Source organism: Cheilinus undulatus, linkage group 17 (assembly GCF_018320785.1).
Source record: "Cheilinus undulatus linkage group 17, ASM1832078v1, whole genome shotgun sequence".
NCBI classification, from domain to species: Eukaryota; Metazoa; Chordata; class Actinopteri; order Labriformes; family Labridae; genus Cheilinus; species Cheilinus undulatus.
The window spans coordinates 20,807,092-20,822,464 of NC_054881.1; the positions used below are offsets into that span (position 1 = coordinate 20,807,092).

The 15,373-nt window shown below is 41.9% G+C and overlaps 1 protein-coding gene across 1 annotated transcript; it reads left to right on the forward strand.

Annotated features, from left to right (window-relative positions):
• LOC121525512 (inositol polyphosphate 5-phosphatase K) lies at window positions 1-14,241 on the forward strand. Its single transcript, XM_041811547.1, has 13 exons — window positions 1-42; window positions 3,453-4,049; window positions 5,905-6,012; window positions 6,188-6,296; window positions 6,382-6,498; window positions 6,890-7,065; window positions 9,638-9,749; window positions 10,054-10,163; window positions 10,252-10,462; window positions 11,335-11,472; window positions 11,554-11,619; window positions 11,696-11,800; window positions 13,771-14,241. The coding sequence occupies exons 2-13, from the start codon at window positions 3,457-3,459 to the stop codon at window positions 14,239-14,241; spliced, it is 2,316 nt and encodes a 771-aa protein (XP_041667481.1). The 5' UTR covers window positions 1-42; window positions 3,453-3,456.
• Window positions 14,242-15,373: the final 1,132 nt, after the last annotated feature.

The window sequence follows — 15,373 nt, forward strand, 5'->3', positions numbered from 1 at the left end:
CACCTTTACGGTTCACCTTGGAATCACAAAAACGCGCACAAGGTAAGATGAATCTTTTCAGGAGGTCAGCGAGGCAAGGATGCTTCTGCAGCTGCATGTTTGTGTTGATTTTGTTTGTGAAGATGTGCTTCCTGGTGTTTTAAATGAGATCAGGCTGGCACCTCTGTAGAAGAGGGAGCTGTCATTCACACTAGCAGACTCATGGACTGTGAAATCTAAAAAACAAGGGCCTGTTTTTTTGTTATTTAATCTCTGAAAGTTGCTCTCTCACTTTTGAAGTTGATTCAATCCAGCCCTGTCTGAACTCCTTCTCTCTGGAGCTTTGTTTGTCAGGTTACTACTGTAGTCTCATGGAAGAGATCCTGATTTACATATCATGAATGATTAAATGAGGTGTATAATTTCTGTGTGGGAGGGCAGGTAAACAATAAGGAAGGAGGCCGTGTTTTTCCTAGTGACCTACAGTATCTGTTGACATTGTCTGATGTGCTCCATCGTCCTCTGGTTTCTCAGCAGGAGGAAATGCTTTCACTGGTGAGACTTGAGGTGCTGATACCATCCCATAATGAACACCAACAGTATTCTCTTTTGCTTTGTAAGAGGGTCAGGGGCTAATTAATGTTGCTAGGCAACAAGAATATGATCCAGGGCGAGAGGCCCAAAGTTAGTTCTTCAACGCACAGCTGGAGGATAAAAACTCCAGCTCTGTAATAACGTCCATTTTTAATGTGCTGAAGTATTCTCTTTAATGCTCCCTGATAACATATTCTACAGGAAGACAGTGGAATATTAATCTGACAGCTTTACCATCTAGCAACACTGCAGATTCAAATTATTAGCATTATATCAACTACACTATGCTGACAAAAGCATTATGCTGCCTCACCTTTACACCTACAGGGGCCTTAATGACATTGTGTCCAAATAAATGTACTTTAATATGGGGCTGCCCCCTTTTGCCGCCATAACTGCCTCCTCTCTTCCTGGAATTTGTGCCCATTTATTCTGTGGAGCATTCATGAGGTCAGGCACTGACTAACTTGTTCCAGTTAATTCCAAAGGGGCTCAATGGAGTTGAGTTCTTCTACACTGAACTCATCAAACCATGTCTTTATAGTCCTTGCTTTGTGCACTGTAACACAGTTATGTTGGAATAGAAAAGAGCCGCCCTGAAACTGTTGCCATAAAGTTGGAAGCGTAGCATTGTCCAAAATGTCTTTGTATGCTTGAAGTATCACTCCACAGAACACGTTTCCACTGCTCCAGCGTCAGTGTGCTCTACACCACTCCATCTGACCCTTGTCATTGGGCTTCCCGCTGCAGTTTTGCGCTCACATTAATACCAGCAGAACTTTTCAACAATGGAATCAGTAGAGCGCTGGCGACTTTGACACACCATGCACCTTAGTAGTTGTAGATTTTACGTGGTCTTTCGCTTTGTGGCTGAGTTGCTGTTGTTCCTAAACGCTTCCACTTTCTAATTGTATCACTTACAGTTGACTGTGGGATATTCAGCAAGGATGGAATTTCAAGAAACGTCTTATTGCAAAGGTGGCATCAATCCCAGTGCTGCATGGAGACTGCATGGCTGGGTGCTTGATTTAATACACCTGTGGCAACAGGTCTGATTGAAACACTTGAATTCAACAGGTGTGGCCAAATACTTTTGTCTATAAATTGTATGACAAACACAAAACAAATGATGAAGTAGGGGTAGAATTTGCCCTGCCAGTACAGGCAGTAGCATCATAAAGACATTTGTTAGTTCATAACAACAGAAGCCTGAAGAAACAGTGTGTCCGTACATTTTATTTCCCAGCTCATGATTTTGATGGAGTTGTAAATTAGTATCATATGAGAGCCAGTGTTGTTGGCCCAAGATAACAAGACAATGAAGTCAAGACTGTGGGAAAACAACCAAAGTTCATTATCATAAATGAACTATGTGACATAAAATACATGGCTGCATGTATGCACTGGACGTGCAGCCTTAACTACAACCACAAAACAGGACCAATCTCATAAACCCATATTTTATTCACAACAGAATATAAAAAACATATCAGATGTTAAAACTAAGACATTTGACCATTTCATGAAAAAATAATAGCTCATTTTGAATTTGATAGCAGCAACATGTCTCAAAAAAGTAGGGACAGGGCAATAAAAGGCTGAATAAAAACTAGCTGGAGGAGCATTCTGCAACTAATTAGGTTGACTGGCAACAGGTCAGAAACATGACAGGAGCATTTTAGAGAGGCAGAGTCTCTCAGAAGTAAAGATGGACAGAATTTCACTAATCTGCAAAAAAAACGACATCTAAAAAATGTGCAACAATTTCAGGAAAATGTTCCTTGATGTAAAGCCTTCAAGTATCCCAATATCTACAGTACATAATATCATCCAAAAAATCTGGAGAAATCTCTGGGCAAGGGGCTGAAGGTCAGTATTGGATGTTCATGATCTTTCCTCAGGTGGCGGTGCATTAAAGACAGGCATGATTCTGTTCTGGAAATCACTGCATGGGCTCAGGAACGTTTCCAGAAATCATTGTCTGACAGCACAGTTCACCATGCCATCAGCAAATACAAGTTGAAGCTGTATCATGCAGAGAAGAAGGTATATGTGAATACAATCCAGAAACGCTGCTGTCTTTTCAGGGCCAAAGCTCCTTTAAAATGGACTGAGGTAAAATGGAAAACTGTTCTGTGGTCAGATGAATCAAAGTCTGAAATTATTTTTTGAAACCATGAATGCCTGCTGTCCTTATATTTGTGCTGCTCACTTGGACCACAGTCATTCTCTGCCATCAGTTGTGAGTTTAATCTCCTAAACTTGGGCACCACTAGATATTCCAAGGTGGAGAAGGGACCAGCCCTTCTGCTCAGCATGCCACCCTTTGCAGTTTACATCTTGGATTGAACTGAGGACTCTGCACTCCGTAAGGTGTATTTCCTAAACTGTAAAACAATACTTTGTTTCATGATGCGAAAATTCTTTTCTTGGATCAAATCCTGTTTGAAAATGACCTTGCTATGTGGAGTTTGCATGATCTCCCTGACTGTGCTTGTGTGGGTTCTTTCCAGTCACTCTGGCTTCCTCCCACAGTCCAAAAACATGCTCGTTAGATTAATTAAAGACTGTTAATGGCCTGTAGGTGTGGGCATTAGCGTAGCTGCTTGTTTGTCTCTAAATGTCAGACCTGTGATTTACTAGTGACCAATAAATATAGAGACTCTTTCATCATTCTTTCAAATCTTTTTAAATGTTTTTCTGTGTTTATTGATGGTCTGATGAATATTCTATAAATGGTGTGAAAGATGCATGTTTTACTGCTGACTGCCAAGCAAATTGCCCTTTCCAGGGATAATAAAGGCAACCTTGAACCCTGAACCTTGAGTTGTGACAACCCTCTTGTGAATAGCCTTGTTCTTTTGTTCTTCCTGCTTTAGGTTGATGGATAGCATGCAGCAGCGACAAATCAATGCTGACCCATGTGGGCCAAAATTACAGCCTGGCCCCTGTGCTGTGATTGGACCTGCACCAAGTTTACCCCCACCGCTAAAAATCGTCCCACCTGAGGTTCTAAAAAAGCAGCCTGGATTGAGCCCCACCCAAGCCACAATAGCACCCATTAAAGTGACGGACCAAATGCAGTCAGGGCAGCCAAAATCTGGGTCCAATCCAGTGCCGCTGTCAAGCATAAGCCGGCCTAGACCGACAGCTCTTGGGACTAAACCTGCTCCAAAGACGCCCAGAATCTTAACGGACCCTTCCAAGGATATTGATCTGATTCCACTTTGTATCCCTGGACCTCAGAGTGCAAACGTGCCGCAGCATTCCCCAACAGAGTCTTCTTTACCTGTTCACAGCCCTCAGAGTCCCCACAGCCCTCAGTCCTACAGCAGCCAGCCTTACCTGAGCCCTAACTCCAGCCTCAGCCCTAAACCTGTCCCCATCCCTCAGCCGCAGAAGATCTCCTCACCTGGGAGCACCACACAGAGCCAAACACAGGGGGAGAAGACAGGAGGAGAGAACAATGACTTCAGGTGAGATAATCATACCTTTATTAAACATTTCATCCTTGTTTTTGTCATTTCCAGAGGGATTCTGTTTTCACCGCTGTCAGTGTTGTTCTTTGTTAGGCCTAATACAGCCACAGACGCCGCCCTCAGTCAGTGGCTGCAAGAAAGCTGATGTTTACCAGAGCATGTCTCATGAATCAAAGCTGCAATATTCTCTGAGAGCTTTATGAACGCGACCGAGCAACACAGCTGCGTTTTAGTGGCAGAAGTCTCAGAGTCCTAATATTATCAGCTGCTGTAAGATTTAAATGATGGAAAATGTGTTTTAATGAAAGAGGAAACATGGCAAGAGGGATTTAGATGGAGGTGACTACTGCAGGTCACAGTAACAGATGCATATCTTTTTATGTTATGTAGATCAGTAATTTCTAACCTTTTTTCCTCCAAGGCATCCTGCTTGTGTCTAATAAAAGCTCAACACCCCGTGACCTACACCAAAGACAAAAATGATTCATTGCTGTCAAAAATCAACATGAATTTTTTATTGTTTGATTGAAAAAAATGAAAATGAAACATGTAGATAGGTAGATAGGGAGATCGGTATGTAGGTAGGTAGGAAGTTAGGGAGGAAGGGAGGTAGGTAGGTTGTAAGGGAGGTAGGTAGGGAGGGAGGGAAGTTGGAAGGTAGGTAGGTAGGTAGGAAGGTAGGTTGGTTGGTAGGTAGGTAGGTGGGTGGGTTGGAAGGAAGGTAGGTAGGTAGGTAGGAAGGTTGGAAGGTAGGTAGGTAGGAGGTAGGTTGGTTGGTAGGTAGAAGGTAGGTTGGTTGGTAGGTAGAAGGTAGGTTGGTTGGTAGGTAGGTAGGAAGGTAGGTAGGTAGGAAGGAAGGAAGGGAGGTATGAGGTAGGTTGGTCTGTAGGAACGTTGGTAAGTAGGTAGGTTGGTTTGTTTTAATCAGGCGTCTGTAGTCACCTGTTTAATATTCTTCTCTGTTAACACACATTGTGACTCTTCACTAGTAACATTAATGTCTCAGAAGGCACTGATAGATTCCTAAAATCAGGAAGTGAGTGGCATAGTGGAATGTTTAACAAAGTGTCACCAGTTATTCCAACACCAGGTAAACTGTGACAAAGGTGACATGAGTTCAAACTCCTGGCTTTGTTTTGTTACTTCTGAGAGTTCAAATAATTTCATAATTTAAAAAGGGATTTGATTTTTTCTTTTTTCTTTAAATTTTAGAGTTTTAGTCATTTTAAATAATTTCATGAAGCCTACCTACAGCACCTCTGGGGCCCATCAGTGTGTACCAGCCAGCACTTAGAAGCTGTATTGTAATGTATTAAGGGGAAAAAGCCATCCTAACCTACCTGGCCCCATGTCAAACAGTAATTGCCCCCTAAACCTAATATCTAGTTGTGCCACCCTTGGTGGCAACAGCTGGCAACAACTGCAAGATCCACCACTGTTCCAAGTTTTCTCCATTTGTGGCTAATGGCTCTTGCCATGGTTTGCTTGGGTCCCAAAACTGATAGCTGTCAGTGACTTTATTTCTCATCTGCTCTTTTTGAGGAATTATTGTGGTGTTGTTTCTCTTGTTATGAAAGCGTTTGGCTGTGAGTTTAGTTTCAAAGGATGGTTTCTCTCATACCTTTTTCTCCTCACACTGTCACACACATTAACACTCAGACTCACACACCTTAGTCATCATGGAGGTACAAAGAGGTGCTTAATTGTACTTATCCTTTTTTTTCTATATCCAGCAGCAGTGATGAAAGCTATTTCCCGGAGGATTACAGCACAGATTACGTCCTCTATCATCCCATAGTTTGTATAGGACTTATATCTAATGCAGCATTTCCACGTTTCTCTCCTCTCAAAGGGTGTACATCGTCACGTGGAACGTGGGATCGGCTGTCCCGCCAGATGACATCACCGCTCTGTTTGGACCAAATGTTTCTGATGGGAGCGTTGACATGTTTATCATCGGGTAAGCAACTATTCTCCCATGCTCAGCAGTGCCAGAGAGAGACAGCAGTGAGTGCCCACTCAGTCATCTGTGACGGTTTTGATCCGTCTGCCTCTGTTAGCAATCACTGTCCTTTTTATCAGAGCTTCATGCTGTCTTGTTAATGATGTTTCTCTACTTTTCTGGCACCACACAGACTCCAAGAAGTCAACTCCATGATAAACAAGCGGCTGAAGGACGTGCTGTTTTCTGACCAGTGGAGTGAGCTTTGCATGGACACGCTCAGTCCTTTTGGATACGTTCTGGTCAGTCAGGTGCTTCTGTCTTTATTTAAGCTCAAATAGGTTTGTCTTATAGATAATGCATCTTTTATCCGCCTCATCTGTTCAGGTGGCATCCCAGCGTATGCAGGGCGTGCTGCTGCTGGTTTTCTCTAAATTCTGCCATCTTCCATTCCTGAGAGGTGTGCAGACACAGAGCACACGCACAGGACTCGGAGGATATTGGGTACGTGCCAAGCATTGAAAAGCTGTGCTCAGAATTCAGCTCTGAGATTTATTACGTCGCAAATTTAGTGGTGGGTTTGTGTCAGTAGGGTAGGGGAGATGAAAGGTGCTATGTATGTGTGGCCGCATATGTCAGCGCATGACCTTCCCGTGCGTGTTGATGTCAGCATCACCCCTGGCTGCTGCTGGTGCAGTCTCCTTCTCTTTGAGGTCAGTGCAGCAGCAGGCTGTCTGACTTTCTGTTTCTGTGACTCAGGGGCAAAGAACACCCCGACTTTGTCCCTGAACACAGATATATTTCATACATGATGCTCCTGTTTTATGTTTTTTCTTACGTTCATACCCATTCCTCTCCTTATTCTCTCTCTTTTCCTGTTTTTTCTTGTCCCAAGGGGAATAAAGGTGGCGTCAGTGCAAGGATGACGATGTTCGGCCACCCAGTGTGCTTCCTTAACTGTCACCTGCCGGCTCACATGAGGAACCTGGAGCAGAGGATGGAGGACTTTGAGAGCATCCTGCAGCAGCAGCAGTTTGAAGGAGGGACGGCAACAGGTGTACTGGACCACGAGTGCGTGACATCACCTTAAACATATGAGCTGAAGATGACCACCATTAAAAAAATCACCATTTGATTTAGCAGCCATAGTAATGTATAAATATCACACTCTCTACTTCCAAAGTATTTCGGACGTCACAAAGTATGATGAAAATACAAACCAAAATTCCCAAAAATAACGGGACATTGCGTAAAATGTGAATTGAAACAATGCAGTGGTTTGCACACATATTTCAACCTATATTTAGTTGAATACAGCACAAGACAAGATATTAAGTGTTCAAATTAACAAACTGTATAGCTTTTCTAGATATAAATACATATCATGAATTTGATTTCTGCAACATGTTCCAAAAAGTTGGGAAAGAGCATTACTCCAATGTCTGTCATCAGGAAATCCATTTTAAAAAGCTCTAATCTACACCGTTTGTCTCGCACCGAACACGGTTTATCCAGTGGCTGTTGCAGCAGGAGTATTAACTCAGATGCAGCTGTAGGAGAGTGGTAATTTAATCGGAACTGGACCACATTTTTTTAAAACAAGTACTAAGAGTCACTGAAAGCTTGTTTTGGCAGGGAAGATGTTTTCACCCATCTACCGACTGGCCTTGGCATACACTTTTTTTCACTGAGGTGCACCACCATTAACATCCGTGGCATCGGTAGCCTGTCAGCTCTGGAGTAAGCACATGTGTACAACCACATTTTGTTTTCTCTCTCTGATTGGCTCATCATGAATGTGACAGACAGAATGTTCCTTCAAGCACCTTCCTAGAATTTTTTCAAAAGTCCTGCCCTTCCCAAACACTTTCTATGGGAGCTTACCCAGATGAATGTGAAATATATCCATGCAATGGAGATATGAAACAGTCTATCTGGGATGTCAGGTCATTACTACTGTGTTACATCACCTTTTCTTCCAACAACACTCTGTAAGCATCAGGGGAATGAAGATACTGATTATTGAAGTGCTGACAGAGAAATTCTTTACCATTCTTGCTTGATGTAAATTTTCAGTTACTCAAATCTAGCTATACATTTTCAAAGGGAGAAAAGTCTGGACTGCATGCAGGCCAGTCTGGTATCCACACCCTTTTACTGTGAAGCCATGCTGTCGTAACTCGCTGAAACTGCAGGGACATCCCTGAAACAGTGTTAACTTTGTCAACCAAAACTATAACTTAAAATTTTTTTTGACCTTTCTTCTAGGAGAAAGACTAAGCTAGAAAGGATCTTTGTTGACTAAAACTGTGACTAAGATTAGTTCAGTTTTCATCAAAGAGACAAAGAGGAGAATAAATGTAATTTAGTTTTCATCAGACATTCAAAATCCTCGATATTTCTCCACTGTGGGTAAAAGCTCTTCTACCTTTCAGCTGTAGAGAGATGTGACTAAAAGTAAAGACCAAAAGAAAAGTTTTTATGGACCAAAATGGAACTGAAGTGTTTTCTAGTTTTCGTCGACTGAAACTATAAAGGTTACAAACAACTCACAGATGCTGGCTTAAGATTTAGGCATTAATTACAATCAGGATGGTCCTTCTTTAGCCTGGAGGGCCCAACAGCCATTATTTTCTAAATTAATTTGAAACGTGGACTCATCAGACCTCAGCACACTTTCTACATTAGGTCAGTTCATCTCAGACTAGCTCAGGCCCAGAGAAGACTGTCATGTTTCTGGATGTTGTTGATTTATGGCCTTCACATTGCATGGTAGAGTCTTAACTTACATTTGCAGAGCCAGTGATGTACTGTGTTTTCTGAAGTGTGTCTGAGCCTACATTCCAGTTTTTAACACAGGGCCACCTAAGGGGTTGAAGGTCACAGGAGTGTTTATTTCCAGCCTTGCCTGTTATGTGCAGAGATTTCCTCAGATTCTTTGAAACTTCTGATGATATTATAGACTGTAGCTGGTGATACTCTGGTAATTTGCTTTTGCACACTGATGAACACTGATTATTAACTACTGAACTATTTGCCAATGCAGTCTTTCATAAAGGGGAGGACCTCAGACCAATGTTGCTAGTGAATGGCTGAGCCTTCTAGGAGTGCTCCTTTCATACCCAATTATGGCACTCTCACCTGTTACCAATTAACCTACTCACCTGCGGAATGTTCCGGCTGTTTCTGGAGTATTCCTTAATTTTCCCAGTCTTTTCTTGCTCCTGCTCTGACATGTTGGAACGTTTTGCAGAATGTGTGTATTTTTCCTGAAAAACAATACCATTTGAACATTAAATCTTGTCCTTGTGCTGTTTTCAACTGATTATATGTTGAAAAGGATTTGTAAAGCCCTGTATTCTGTTTTTATTCACATTTACAAAATGTCCAAACTGTTTTTGATAAAGGGGGTTGAAAACTAATAAAAAATGTATTAGATCCTCAGTAATTCATTAATTTCAAAAGTGGTCTATTAAGGAGAGCTCAACAATGACAATTAAAGAGAATCTTGTGTTTAATCTTATTCTGCTGTCCACTAGAGATCATTTCTCTCCATTTTAAATAATTTGATCTTTAATATGTCTTGAGTACAAGATAGCACATTTGCTGAAGCAGCATACTGCCTTTGTTTCTCCTTCCCCAGTGTCGTGTTTTGGTTCGGTGATCTAAACTTCCGAATTGAAGACTACGACATCCATGTAGTGAAATGTGCCATCGACAGCAATAAGCTGCCTCTTCTGTGGGAGCGAGATCAGGTGAGGCACCTTGTTGTTGAAACACCTGGAATGTTCTGGAAGGTTTTACAACACCTGTTTGTCTATACATCACCAACCACAAGCAGCAGAGGGCACTGTGACACAGCGTGACCTTCTGACAGGGTGAATCACATTCATCCAGTCATGACCAGCCCTGTTTTAGTATTTCAGTCAATTTTGAGCTTATGTAGTTTATCACTGAGAGGGTTAGGATAGCTCTCAATGCCTGGCATCAAAGAACTTATTAGTTAAATGATTCACCCTCTTTTACCTGTTCTATTTCTCCCATCTTTTGTCTTTACAGCTCAACATGGCTAAAAACACAGAGTCCATCCTGGAGGGCTTCATAGAAGGGCCACTCAAATTCCCACCCACCTATAAGTTTGATGTTGGCACTCATACATACGACACCAGGTTAGTCCAGAAACCTCCATCACAAACGTACCCTATCAGGCTTCATGGTCCTGTGACAGTCTGTCTCTGTTTTCTTCTTTTCTATCAGTGCTAAAAAGAGGAAACCAGCCTGGACAGATCGCATCCTTTGGCGCCACCGTCGAACGGGCTCTCCAGTACCTACCCATAATGCAGCACTTCAGCGGGGTTTGACCTCTTGGTTGGGCGGGGCCACTAAAGTGACTCAGCATGCGTACCGAAGCCACATGGGTTTCACCATCAGTGACCACAAGCCTGTTTCTGCACTGTTTTCACTGCATGTGAGATTTCAATCTAACATTCAATCTAAATTGTAATCATTAACTAAAGGCATCCTACAAGGATCAGTTCTGGGCCCATTTAATTTACAATCTATAGGTGCTTTTTCACCAAAAGTAACAGGAACTTTTTGTTGCAGGAACTTTTCTTCAAGGAACTAAATGGTTCCTGTGGCCCACTGTTGTCTGCTTTCTCGACAGTGCAGTTCAGACATTATGAAACAGCTAGGTAACAGAATGACAAAGTAAATCAACCAGATTATCTGATATCAGATCATTTACTAATAAAAAATATCAGTGCCAGATATTAAATATTTAACAGACTGAAAAAATCAGATTTTTTAAAGCAAAAACTGTAATTTTGGGTTTTACTGTTAATTCGATCTTTTTGGAGGGCTTTTTTCCTTCATTTTGGGAAGACAGGGCAATGGATGTAGTGTAGGAAATAAGGGAAAGAGAGTGGGAAATGACATGCAGGAAAGGAGCTACAGATCAGATTTAAATCCTGGGCTGCCTACCCAAAAAAACAGCCTCAGGACGTGGGGTGTGACCCAATTACGACACCATCTGTGCCCCCCATATATGTAATTGCAATCTTATCAAACCTCTGTGTAGGTGCTCAGACAACTAGGGTGTGGCTATTCAAAGCTTTCCCCTGTAAAAGATATTAAGATCCATCTTTATGTAGATGATGTCATGTTAAATTTCTCTGCTAGAGAAACTGAAACTTACTTTTAACAGTCTTCATACTGCTGAAAATACCAAACTTGCTCTACTGACTACTAAATTCGTCAAGTCTTGTGGGTTCCCTCCAAATATGGACAATCTGCTTTTATGCTCCAAAAATGGGGAATAATCTACGCCCTCTGTTCCAGTTCCCATTCAAGGTGGAGGTTCCTCTGGTGGAGCTGCATGTAAACAAGGAGTGGTGTAAAGTCTCAGACGCTGCAGTCAGATTCACTGTTGCATCAACATACCAGCGCAGCTCATGGGACTGGGTGGCAATATACAAGGTAATGCTGGGATTATTTATTGCACAAAAGCCTAGGAATAAGCATGCATCTGTGTTTGATGCCGTGGTTGCTCTCTCACAGGTGGGATTCAGACATCACAAAGATTATCAGGCGTACATTTGGGCAAAGGGAGAGCACGCAACACAAGTGAGTCAGATATTGAAATTCAGCAAACTCATTTTGTTTCAACGCGTTAATTTATTCAAGTTTCTCTCTTAAACAGGTGACATTTTCAGAGGAGGATCTTCCAAGAGATGACTGTGAATACATGCTGGGTTATTACAGTAACAATATGAACAGTATTGTTGGATTGTCAACACCAATTCAGGTGAGAAAAGCATCCCACTGCTCCTTATTGCACACTCATCACGGCATATGGCCGGGATTTAGAAACCTAAACTTTATGTGTCTGTTTAATATCTTCTTAAGCATATGATCATTATAATGCTGTCGCAACAACGTTCTCTATCCTAGAAAAGTTTTCACAAGATTTGGCATTAGTGAAGTCGGTCACTGATGTCGGCTGACTCGCGCTCAGTGTTCCAGTTCATCACAAAGTAATTTCATGGGGTTGAGTTCGAGGCTGTCTGCAGGGCAGGCAGAGTGTAAAACTGTGGAAATGGCACCTACTTAATCTGGATTATAGTACTTAGATATTAAATTACAAGGGGATTAATGAATTAGTCGGTGGATTGAGGAACATTTTACTGATCTGCTATGTGTCAAATATTCTCAGACACTGAATTGTAAAGATTTTTATAACTTTATATCACCCATGTGGTTACCAAAGAGGGTTTCTAAAAGCAATCTGTGGTGATCTCCCATTTAAAAATGCAGCTTTGGAGCAACCAAGAAACAGACAAAGAGGTCGAGCTGAGGGAAAGCCTACTTTTATTCATTTAATAAATCAATCATGGTCAATATAATTTGACAGATAAAAAAAACACAAAAAGCTGTTTAATGTCAAAGTAAAAACTGGTTTATACAAAGTAATGTCAACAAAAAAGCCTGTAAAGTAAATTAGGTGATTGCATAAATATTCATCCCCTTTTAAGTGACTGACCTAATTCAGCAGAGGTCAAGTCAACTGGTGCTAGCAGTATCACAATTAGTGAAACAGGGATCCCCTGAGTGTAGTGAATGTTTCTCAAGTGATTGTAGTATAAAGATACCTGTGTCTGGAAGGTCCAATCACTGGTTAATCAGTGTTCTTGGCTACCATTACACTATGAAGACAAAAGAACACTCCAAGCAACTCAGAGATTTCTAAGGCACTGAAAATCCCCTAGAGTTCAGTTAAATTAATTCAAGGAATGAAAGGAATTTGGCACTAGAGGTGGGAGAAAAATCAATTCTTAGATGCATCGTGATGTTGAGGTTGAAGATTCTGAATTGATTTATAAATGTCCAGTAATCAATAATAATTTGAATGTTTAATACAGTAATAGCAGGGACAAAAAGCTGGAACTCTGAAATGCAGCGAATAACAGCAAGATTTAGATTACTAGTTGTTCATCTGTGAAAAAGGACATTTTTATGTTTGTAAGTTCAGATATGTTACAAAGAAAGCATGCTGCTACATGTGGTTCAGTGCACTTGTAAATTTTCAGTTTACAAATATCTTCCATTAGAGGATAGTGGAAAATCAATTTAGTCCTTTTTTTCTAAACACAAATGTAATGTTTTATGTTTGACACAGTGAGAACAGAAATATAGAAAACACCCAAGTGCATCAAAATGCATCAATAATTGATTAAGAATCAAATCGTAGCCCTATAAATCATAATTGAATCAAATTGTGAGGTGTCTAAAATTCCCACTATTCCCACCCAGTATTGAAGATTTCCCAGATGGTTGTGTGAAAAACATCCATCTGGCGTGCCAGGTTAGAAAAGCTATCCTCAGATGAAACACTTGGAAACAACAAAAGGCTGTGCAGATGCCTCCAGCAGCAACCAACTTCACCCTAGGGCAACCAGTAAACCTCAGAAAATCATCTCTGGAAAGGTGTCAGGAATGCTGATGCAATCTCTCTTTCTCACCTCTGGCACTATAGGGATTAATCCACAATCAGTGAGTAGCAAGTGTAATCTCCCTTTAAAGACTGCATGAAATTTGTATATTTTTGTGGAAATAGACACATATTCTGAATATGATGCCTATGCTCCAATATGAGAAAAACAACTGGGAAAGAATTCCACTATAAATACTTCTACAATTAGAGTCTTCAGTCTCCTGTACTAAATAAAAGTGATACCCCTGGTGTTTTATTTTTCTGTAAACCTCCATCCTGACCAGATCAAGATCCCAGTCCACAGTCCCACAGCTCGTCGTTCTGACAGCTCAGACATCAGCTCAGAAGACGACAGCACCCTTGTCCTGCTGGCTCCGAGCTCCCGCAGCCCGAGCCCCAAAACAGGCAAACACCACCACCATCGCCACCGTCGCAGCCGCAGCCCCGCTGTTCCTGCTCTCTCCTCCAACCCCCTCCCCTCCCTGCAAGGCCTCAGCCTCCATCCCCGCTCCAAGGAAGGCCAGACCCGCAGCCGCTCTCCCTGCTCCGCTGCTAAGAAGGAACGGCTGGTCTCCCCCGACGCTGTGCAGTCCCCCACCATCAGCCCCCTCAGCCCCCGCAGCCCTGTGTCCCCAGGTGGAGGGGTGACTGCCCCGGAGGCTCTCATCGCTGCCATCATAGGTGAACACAGACCAGCTCAGGTTAGCCCCACCGGGGTCAAACAGATAGGAAAGGCAGGGGAAACAGACAGTTAAAGGAGAGCTCAAGTATTTTAAACATGGGTCCTATTTCCTCACATATTTTGAAGACTTACTGACAGATAAGTTGGAAGAAAATTTAAGACTGTTCAACCAGCAGCCTGGAAACAGACTTTAATGGTGGCTAGTCCATCTTTTCTAGTAAATCTCCCATTTAAAAATATGTTAACAAGTGCTGTTTTTACCACTGAAAGGTTCAGGTTGTTACTAAAAGTAAGACTACTACCTGGCTGTTATATTCTGTACATTTAAAGTACATTGGTGGGTCATAAAGAAGGGCTGGGGTGAAGGTTACAGATGCAGCTGTATGCAGATGGAATAAGGCCAGCTGATGCTGTTGCCTGATTCAATTTGCCAAGTCACCAATTACTGGTTTTAAAACATAAGGCATGTCATTTACTTCAATAACCAATCAGCACCTTGGCGGTCAGAGAGAAAGTCCACTGGTCACACGAGTTATATGGCTGTAAATAGTCAGCGTAGGAATTTAAGATAAAATGGGACACCGCCAGCCTCAACCTCACAGCATAAATCAACGTAAGCCCCGGGGTATTCTGTTAAAGCTCTCACAGAAGGCTCCAAAACTGGATTCTCTTGTTTTTTTTATGTGTTATTTTATGTGTTTTTGTTCCTTTGACAAAAGCAGGATTGCAGCTGTTAAACGTAACTCACCGTCACTGTCCTCATTCACAGTAATTTACACGCAGCTATTAGACAGGTATGAAAAGTAGAGACTGGAACATGGAAGGTAACTGCGATGAAAGCAACACATCGTCTCCTTGAGTTGCAGCAATGTAAACCGACAGGCTCTCACAACATAGCAGAGAACAGCTCACTGCAAGTTCATTTTTACTCATGTATTTTTAAGGATATATTTGGGCTATTTCATGCCTTTATTGAAGACAGTGGATAGAATCAGAAACAGGGATGAGAGACCGGGGGTGAGAAATCTTGGAAAGGAACTACAGGATGGACTTGAGGCCATCTGCCTTCGAGCTTGTTTCAATGTGCCTTGTGACAAATCTGGGATCTGAATTCAGCTTTACAAGCCAGGGAAGAACATGAGGCTAACTAACATTGACCTCTGGCCCAATGACCTTGACCTTTTACTCCTGAAAACTAAACAGTT